General features: G+C 50.1%; 1 protein-coding gene across 7 annotated transcripts in view; it reads right to left on the reverse strand.

The window, feature by feature from the left end:
- LOC143297577 (uncharacterized) overlaps positions 1-10,000 on the reverse strand; it is a 91,618-nt gene that overhangs the window by 16,275 nt on the left and 65,343 nt on the right. For 6 of the 7 annotated variants that reach the window (XM_076609970.1, XM_076609969.1, XM_076609971.1 and 3 more), the window contains exons 3-6: positions 8,649-8,867; positions 7,556-7,744; positions 6,714-6,788; positions 270-4,049 (exon numbers count right to left, since the gene is read on the reverse strand). In XM_076609970.1, the coding sequence (XP_076466085.1) occupies positions 270-4,049; positions 6,714-6,788; positions 7,556-7,744; positions 8,649-8,867 (4,263 nt within the window). The remainder of the gene's footprint in view (positions 1-269; positions 4,050-6,713; positions 6,789-7,555; positions 7,745-8,648; positions 8,868-10,000) is intronic. The other variant, XM_076609975.1, reaches the window with a different exon arrangement.

A 10,000-nucleotide genomic window follows, 5' to 3' on the forward strand; every position in this document is an offset into this window, starting at 1 on the left:
AGAGAGAGAGAGAGAGAGAGAGAGAGAGAGAGAGAGAGAGATTTGTTCCGTACAACATGATAATGGAAGAAAAAAAAAGTGGATACATACATACATAAACTGATCAGAAAAGGCCTGAGCATATAACTAAAAACTGAAACTGGCTTCAGCTTCAGCTTCAAGCAGACACGACATGACGTGACGCAGAACCATAGATAGATATCTATACAACTTCTAATTATCATTGTTTAGTCAGCTCCTGATCAGACATTAAACATTGCTCCACTCACTGTTGTTCTCCACAGTGTCCCGCACCACCTCCTTGTTCCCGTTGATCCTCCTGAGCAAGGTGTCAATGCTGTCGTCCTCGTTGTGCACGTGAGACCCGTTACAGCGGACCGTGACCGTCACCTTCCCCTCGGTCACTGACTGCTGTACCTCCCCGTCGTCAGCCCCCCCGTTCTCCAGCTGGCCGGAGCTCAGGTCAGGACTCTGAAGAGTCTGCTCGCTTTCCGCAGAGGCATCTGGTTGCTGGGACGAAGACTGAGCGCAGTCGTTTTCTTCAGACGGTGCAGATGGTTGTTGTGAGGTTTCTGCACGGACGGGGTCCTGTGCCACCAGACTGTCTGCCTGTTCTTGGTTGTCTGCCGGTGCAGTGTCCTCTGCTTTGCTTGCGGTCTTGGACACCTCTTCGTCATAGTTGTCAACCACCACGGAAATGTCGTAGTAGTTTTTGTTGAACTGCTGCAGCTGCGCGGTGTCTGTGGCGATCCCTGTTCTGTCTTCAGGGCTCACTGTGTCCTCGGCAGCCTGTTCACGGCTGTCAGCCTGCACGTCAGAGCTTGGCTCCGCTGCTGAAGATGGGCTAGCTGCTGTCTCAACTGTGACTGCCATCTCGTCGTGCCTGTTTGGCTCTCTGGAAGCCGTGTTTGTCTCCGCAACACCGGCCGCATTTTCCGTCACAGCCTGTGACTGGTCGCCAGCACCTTGTGTGTCTGTGTCCTGCCGCTCTGAACGTTCAGTTTCTGAGTGAGTGGAGTCTTTGGTTTGACGGTCCACGGTGTGTGACACAGTGGAACACCCTGAGCCCACCAGCTCCGCGGAGCACACCACGGTGGGCTGAACTAGTCCCGCCTCACAGTCTGAGTCACTGTCACTGTGGTCGTCGCACTTCGAGTTGGCGCCGGGACTCTCGGCCTGAACGACGTCGTGGTCCCCACCAGAGTCCTTGGCCTGGGCGCTGCTGTCGCTGATCAGCTGGAAGATCTTCTCCTGGGTCTCCAAGGTGGAAGCCTTTTCCTGGGCCGCCTTCTGTACCTGCCCCACCACCTCAGCGGCCATCTTCTGTAGCATGACGTCGTCTGGCCGTCCCTGGTCCTCGATCTGCCCCTCTGTCTTCACTGTGCCGCCCTCTCCCTCCTCCTCCTGCTCAGACGCCTTGTCAGGTGACTGGCTGAGCACAGTGTCAGAGGGACCTGTCTGACCTGCAAGCACGATGCTGCCAACTGCCACAAACGCTGGGGATGATGATTCTGGTTCTGACAAGATGGACTGGGCAGGTTGGGAAGAAATCAGATTCTTCATCAGCTGGGCATTTAACTGGATGCTGTCCTCCTTCTCTTGAACTGACGGCTTCTCCTCCTCGGGGCTGTCCGCCTTCTGAGGGGAGTGAGAGGGGAGCTGTGCTGACTGGCTGAGTGAAACTGTGATCACTGTCACCCGCTCTGTGATCTCTGTTCCCTCTGATTCCACTTCTGTTCCTTCTGTTTTTTGCTCTGAAAGGTTGACTGAGGAAGCAGCATTTTCCGAAGAAGCAGCTTCGACAGACAGCTGCTCTTCAACGACAGGTTCAGGCGCTTTGAGAGGAGAGGTGGAGGGACTGCTGTAGCAGTAGTTGCCGGTAGAGTCCCGGGTGTGCTCCAGAGGCCGACGTGCCCGGGGCTTGCGGGGCGGGGGTGTGAGGTCCGACACCTGCACGTGGCGGGGTTGGGTCAGGCTGACCCGTTTCTCGTCGCTCTCCGCTCCGCTGCTGCTCTTCCTCAGGATAGCCGTGCGCAGACGGGGCCCCAGCTCGATCTTACGCAGCACGCTGGAGCGCGCGCTCTCGCTGACCTCCGGGGGGAAGACGCTTTTGGGAGAGGAAGATTCGCCGGTGTCTTCACTGCCGTGCTGTGCCTCGGGAGACACGGGGGCTGCAGAGAACTGAGACACGGCAGAGGTCTGCTGCATCTTCTCTTCTTCCTCTTCTTCGTCAGGGTAGGGGGCGTCGGGCACTTCAGGGGGAGTGTGCTCATCGTAGGTCTTGGTCTCCACAGAAACGGTGCTCTCGATGGAGGTAACGATCTCTTTTACCGAGGATCCCAGTTTCCTGTCGTCTGCTTCGTTCTCATGGGTGGTGGTGGGTGGTGGTGAGGACGGGGTGGTGGACGGGGCAGGAAGGTTTGTGACGTCAGTCTCCACGTTCATCTGGATGGTTCCCTCCACTCCCGTGCATTCTGCGCAGGTGCTGGGCACGTGTTCCACCACCACTGTCTTCTCGGCCACAGCAGCCTCCTTCCCGTCTTCCCGTGGCTGGATGTCTGTGGAAGCGGACGCTCCAGGCATGGACTGCACCGCCACGGTCTGTGACGCTGTGAAGGCTTCCTCTGCTGCTGGCTGGACCGCCTCTTCCGGCCTGACTTCCACCGTCATGCTGGCGGAGGCCCGGGCCTGTGCTCTACTCTCCCGCAGTCTTTGCTCCCTGTCTTCTTTCTCCCTCCTCTTCTGCTCCCTGGCTTCCCGTTTCTTCTCTTCTTTCAACCGCTTCTTCTCCTCTTTCTCCTTTCTCGCTCTTTCCTTTTCTTCTTTCTTTTTAGCGGCTTTGAGCTCTTTCTCCAGCGCCTTGAGTTCCGCAGGGGTCAGAGGTGAAGGAGCGCCCTCTGCAGGTTTGCTGGCGGTGTCTGCTGCCACCGGTTCCTCTGATGACGAAGGTTTGGGCGGTCCTTCTGCCTGTTCAGCGATGACGCTGCTTTGCTTTCCACTGGGACCGATTTCTTGTTCAGCTCCTTCTTGGGCAACAGCGACGCTTGTTTTTGCATCAGGTGTGCACTCCACGAGTTGTTCCACTTGTTGGAGAACTGTCTCTGACACTGGCTCTTCCTGTCTGACTGTTTCTAAAGACGACTGCACCTCCACGATCATCACGCTTTCCACGACTTCTTTGGCGTCTCCTGAAGTGTCACCCACTGCATCGGTTTTCCGATCGGCGGCCTCGTCCGCGGCTGATTCTTCTTTAGGACCAGAGTTCTCTTGTGTGGAGTCTGAGGATGAGCCGGGGATGTTGATCAGCTCGAGGATGTCCTCGTGAATGGTGTGTCCGGCCAGCTCCACCTTTTCTGCGGGTGTCGTTTGCGTGGCCAGCTGCTCCTCAGCTGATGCCTCGGCCTTCTGTTCAGGCGCTGTCAGATACGTCTCAGATTTCAACTGGACGTCATCCTGGGTCTCCTTTTCTAGCGACGACTCTCTCTCTTCTTTCCTGAGGATCGTCTCGTCTATTTCAGCAAGCAGCTGGTCCGCTGTTATGTCAGGTTCCTGCGGGTCGATCAGAGGTTGTTCTGCCGTGTTGTCGGGGAATGAAAGCTTCACGTCGCTCTCCGTCACAGCGGCGACGGCGAGTTCCATTGCTGCCTCTGTCGGCTGTTCCTGAGTGACTTGTGTCTTGGTCTCTACTGCTGTCACCTCCTCCGCACTGCCAGTACCATTGCCTGAGTCAGTGGACGTTGCCTGGAGTGAGAGTTCCAGAGGTGGTTTGTCGACTGCAGGAACATAGTTCAGAGGCCCCTCTGCTGCTGATGATGATGCTACTGCTGTTCTGTCTTCTCCCTCTCCTGTCTTGGCTTCGTCTGTCTTGTCCTTCTTCTTGGACTTCTTTTTGGAATCCTTTTCCTTCTTCTTCGAAGGGCTTTTCTGCTTCTGGGACCCGTTCCTTTTTTTGTCTCTGTGGGCTTTGGATGGTGAGGCGGTGGAGTCTGAGGAAGTCTTTTTTGGTGGGGTCGATTTCCTGTGCTCCTTTCCCGCTTCTGTCCCGTCGTCTGCAACATATTGTCAATGAATGGACTTCTGTTAATAAGGATTTCTGTTGTATGGTGTACCATTAATCACTACATTGTGCAAAGCAATTTGAAAAGCAAAAACAATAGCAACAACCGCAGCTGCAGCAGCAATAACAAAAGTAGTAGTAGTAGCTGCAGCAGCAAAAGAATAAGAAGAAAAGCAAGAACAAAAAAGATTTCAAGTATGAATGCTTCATTAATGTTTCTGTTTGTGGAGTTGTTGTTGCTGTTTGTTTGTTTTGTTTTGTTGTTGTTATTTTGTTGCTTTTTGTTGTTGTTGTTGTTGCTGTTGCTGTTGGGGTTTTTTGTTGTTGTTGTTGCTGTTGTTGTTTTTTGTTGTTGCTGTTGTTTGTTTTTTGTTGTTGTTGTTTTGTAGTGGTGGCGTGTCTGAAGAGAGAACTGTCCGACAAAACTCTGATCCCCATCAGAACAACACCACATTAAGGCAGGCATCAAGAATGTCTTCTCTTTTCTTTTTTTTTCTTTTCTTTTTTCTTTTTTTTTTTCTTTTTTTGTCTTTATTTTATTTTATTTTTTTACATTCCGGGCGCGCCTGGACCTGGATCGAACCTCCAACCCCCTAACCCGCCAGCTTGGCGCTGGAAAAAAGCAGACTGAGCAAAACAAGCAGAGGACCAAGCTAGGCTGAGCCAAGGATTGGACACGTGCATACCTCACGTTTGTGTGCGTGCGTGCGTGCGTGCGTGCGTGTGTGTGTGTGTGTGTGTGTGTGTGTGTGTGTGTGTGTGTGTGTGTGTGTGTGTGTGTACGGAAGGCCGCACTCGGGTAAATCAATCCGCTCGTAAACTAAAAAGAGTGACTGTCTTCAGACGGCAAGGGTCGTAAAGACGGTCTTCAGGGTTTTTTAGCTCCCCCCCCCCTCCACCGCTCTCTCTCTCTCTCTCTCCCTCTCTCTCTCTATCTTCCCCTCTCTCTCTCTCTCTGTCTGTCTTCGTGCCGTGCTTCAGAACCTAGAAATTTTTCAAACTTTTTTTTTTTTTTTTTTTTTTTTTTGCTTCAACCCCTGTTTTATGACAGTTTTATGGATCCATGATCCGAGAGCGAGTGGAGAAGGGAGAGGGATGGAACAGGTGGAGGAGGGTGGGGGGGAGGAGGGAGGAGGTTGAAGAAGAGGAGGCGACAAGAACTGGCTCCATCAGTGACGAGAGAGAGGGAGAGAGGTGTGGGAGGGGGACGGGGGGGGGGGGGTGATGGGGGGGAGACAGACATTCAGGGCATTCATTCTGACAGGCCAGAGACAGAGACAGGGACAGAGAGACAGAGACAGGGACAGAGAGACAGAGACAGTGACAGGGACAGGGACAGAGACAGAGACAGGGACAGGGACAGGGACAGAGAGACAGAGACAGAGACAGAGACAGACACAAAGACATGGACAGAAACAGAGACAGGGACAGAGACAGGGACGGAGAGACAGAGACAGTGACAGAGACAGACACAAAGACAGGGACAGAGAGACAGAGACAGAGACAGAGACAGAGACAAAGAGACAGAGACAGAGACAGGGACAGAGACAGGGACAGGGACAGAGAGACAGAGACAGGGACAGAGAGACAGAGACAAAGACAGAGACAGAGACAAAGACAGGGACAGAGAGACAGAGACAGGGACAGAGAGACAGAGACAAAGACAGAGACAGATACAGAAACAAAGACAGAGAGACAGAGACAGGGACAGAGACAGGGACAGAGAGACAGAGACAAAGACAGAGACAGAGACAAAGACAGGGACAGAGAGACAGAGACAGGGAAAGAGAGACAGAGACAGCGACAGAGACAGGGACATGGACAGAGAGACAGAGAGAGGAACAGGGACAGACAGACAGAGACAGAGAGACAGACAGAGTCGGGGGCAAAGACGGAGAAGGGGCGGAGAAAGAGAGAGACAGACAGACAGACAGACAGATCAGCAGAAACAAAAACAAGAACAGGAATGGTCCAACTGGCTGTTTGAAGAGCAGCTTTCAGCGTCGGCAGTTTGCAAGCTACAGAAAAAAAAAACAGTCACTGGAGTGCAAGCTCACCTGTTGAAGACATGAGACTGGGTATGTTAATGGGGAAGGAAGGAAGGAAGGAAGGAGGGAGGGAAGGGAAGGAAGGAAGGAAGGAAGGGGGGAGGGAAGGAAGGAAAGAGGGAAGGAGGGAAGGAAGTAGGGAAGGAGGGAGGGAAGGAAGGAGGGAAGGAGGGAGGGAAGGAAGGAGGCAGGGAGGGAAGGAAGGAAGGAGGGAGGGAAGGAAGGAAGGAAGCAGGGAGGGAAGGAAGGAAGGAAGCAGGGAGGGAAGGAAGGAGGGAAGGAAGGAAGGAGGGAGGGAAGGAAGGAGGGAAGCAGGGAGGGAAGGAAGGAGGGAAGGAAAGGAGGGAGGGAAGGAAAGAAGGAGGGAGGAAAGGAGGGAGGGAAGGAAGGAAGGAGGGAGGGAAGTAACGAAAAAGAGTTTTTGCCTGTTGTTTGCGGGGAAATGAGTTGTTTGTGCGCATATGTTTAACTCAGTGGGCTTTTTGGTTGTTGTTGTTTTGCTTGTTTGTTTACTCAGTTCTTGACTTTGCTAAGCTATTGGCATCAATGTGTTTGTTTGTATGATGTGTGTAAAAACATGCACATACAAGCAACACTCCTCTCCTTACCGCGCAACGTACCGTGCGATGCTGAGGCGTTGACCTCCTCCACCACTCCTTCCGAAACCACCTCCACAAACATACCTGCAAAATGACCAGACCATCCAACTCTGCAGGTTGAAAACAACAACAACAACAACAGCAGCAGCAACAACAACAACAACAACAACAACAACAACAACAAAAAAGGACTACAATCTGTCTGTCTGTCTGTCTGTCTGTCTCTCCCTCTCTCTCTGTTTGCCTTTTCATCTATCTATCTATCTATCTATCTATCTCCTTATCCATCTGTCTAGCTATCTATGTATCTATCAACTCTGTCTAGGGATCTGTCTACGTATCTATCTATCTAATCGCAAGCACACAAGCAAGCACACACACACACACACACACACACACACACACACACACACACACACACACACATACACACACACACACACACACACACACACACACACACATGCACGCGCGCGCGCATTCACTCACACGCACACGCACACACAAACACACACACATGCACCCCCACCCCCTACAAACTCACTCTGTGCCTTCCTGTCCCGGTCTGTCTATCTGTCTCTCTCTCTGTGTCTTTGTCTCTCTATCTATCCATCTTCTATCTATCTGCGCGCGCGCATATATATATACACACACACGCACACGCACACACACACAGACACACACACATACACACACAGGCACCACCCCCACCCCCACCACCAGCACACACTACACCACACACACCACACACACACTGGCACTCACATGCACACACACTGACACCCAACTACCACCCACCCCCACACCACACACACACACACACACACACACACACACACACACACACTCACTCTGCGCCTTCCTGTGCCGGTCAGTGGCTGCCCGTGGCTCAGCGGTCTCTTCAGAGGGGAGGGCCGCGGGGTAGGAGGTGGGTCGAACCCCGTTGGTCTCCTTCCTGTTTTTGCGGGGCCTCTTGCCGGACCCCGTCCTCCTGAGGGTGAACACGAAACGAGGAGCCTTCCGCTTCTTCTTCTCCTTCTCTGCACAGTCCAGGGGAGACCCTTTAGTGTTGGTATGTGTGATAGTCAGTCGTGTCCGACTATATGACTATCAGAACAGCAGAGGAAGCATCTGCTGTCCCGACTATCTGGGCTAGAATTTGATTATGGTGGTGAGTGTCTTGCCCAAGTTACATCCTCAACTCTCTCGGACAAGAGGGTTTTGGGACAGTCGGCGTTGGGATGGTTCCCAAAGGCCAAACTAGCTCCCAAGGCTGCAGCACTAAGAGCCAGTGCAGTCTTGCTTCTCCCAGTTTGAGAGTCATGGTCCTTCATAAAAGACTGGGCTGTAACTGAATTCCCATTGCAATGGAGAAATGACTGATCATACAGCTCTCACTTTGCTGTCGGTCAAATTGTCAGCTTATTTCAATGGTATGGTATGTTGTGGTATGGTAATGTGGTGTGGTGTGGTATGGTATGGTTTGGTATGGTATGATGGTATGGTGTGGTATGCATGGCATATGACGTGGTATGGTATGGTATGGTATGGTATATGATGAATGATACGACATCATACGCGTATTGCACCAATCTTCGGTAAGAGACCAAGCTCTAAGCGCTTTACAAACACGGAGTCATTTGCACAACAGGCTGCCTCCTTGGATAGAGCCACCTGAGAGCCGTCACTGGATGCTCATCATTCCACACACACACACACACACACACCAAACACACACACACACACACACACACCACCACCACCACCACCACCACCAACACCACCAACACACACACACACACACACACACACACACACACAACACACACAACTCACACACACCAAAACACACAACACACACACACACACACACACACACACACACACACCAAAACACACACACACACACACACACACCACACAACACAACACAACACAACTCACCAGTTGCCACCGGCGGAGATGACGCAGTGGCGTCCACGGGTGACGATGTCATGACGTCAGCGGAAATGACGTCACCGTACTGTGACTCTCTGCTCGAAATGAGTTGCACCTGCCCGTTGGCACCGCCGCTTCTGATGTCGCCGTTTTCTGCCGCCGAGACTGACGGCAAACCCGCATCTTGGGTCACACCCGGGGTGTAGGATTGTCGTTTGGAAGATTCTGGTGGGGGGGGGGAAGAGGGGGGGAGAAAAACATCGGTTACCTTCTCTCTCTCTCTCTCTCTCTCTCTCTCTCTCTCTCTCTCTCTTATATATATATATATATATATATATATATATATATATATATATATATAATGAGCGTTCCTCTTCTTCTTCTTCTTATCATTATCATTATCACTATTATTATCACTATTATCACTATTATTGTTATCACTATTATTGTTATTATTAATATTTTTATTACTATTGTTATGGTTTTTGCTGCTGTATTATCAATATTTTTATTACTATTGTTGTCGTTGTTGCTGTTGCTGCTGTATTATCAATATTTTTATTACTATTGTTGTCGTTGTTGCTGTTGCTGCTGTATTATCAATATTTTTTATTACTATTGTTGTCGTTGTTGCTGTTGCTGTTGCTGCTGTATTATCAATAGTTTTATTACTATTGTTGTCGTTGTTGCTGTTGCTGTTGCTGCTATATTATAATTTTTTATTACTATTGTTGTCGTTGTTGCTGTTGCTGTTGCTGCTGTATTATCAATATTTTTTATTACTATTGTTGTCGTTGTTGCTGTTGCTGTTGCTGCTGTATTATCAATATTTTTTATTACTATTGTTGTCGTTGTTGCTGTTGCTGTTGCTGCTGTATTATCAATATTTATTACTTTGTTGTCGTGTTTGTGTTGCTGTTGCTGCTGTATTATCAATATTATTTTATTATATTGTTGTCGTTGTTGCTGTTGCTGTTGCTGCTGTATTACAATATTTTATTACTATTGTTGTCGTTGTTGCTGTTGTCCCGTATTATCAATATTTTTTATTTGTTGCTGTTGCTGCTGTATTATCAATATTTTTTATTACTATTGTTGTCGTTGTCGTTGTTGCTGTTGCTGCTGTATTATCAATATTTTTTATTACTATTGTTGTCGTTGTTGCTACCGCTGCTGTTGGTAGTAGTAGTAGTAGTTAGTTGTTGTGGTTCTTCTTCTTCTTATCATTATTATTATCATTATCATTACTATTGTTATTATTGTTATTGTCAATATTTTTATTACTATTGTTGTCGCTGTTGCTGCTGCTACTGTTGGTAGTAGTAGTAGTTGTACTGTTATTGCTGTAGTAGTAGTAG

This window comes from Babylonia areolata, chromosome 23 (genome assembly GCF_041734735.1).
Source record: "Babylonia areolata isolate BAREFJ2019XMU chromosome 23, ASM4173473v1, whole genome shotgun sequence".
Classification (NCBI taxonomy): Eukaryota; Metazoa; Mollusca; class Gastropoda; order Neogastropoda; family Buccinidae; genus Babylonia; species Babylonia areolata.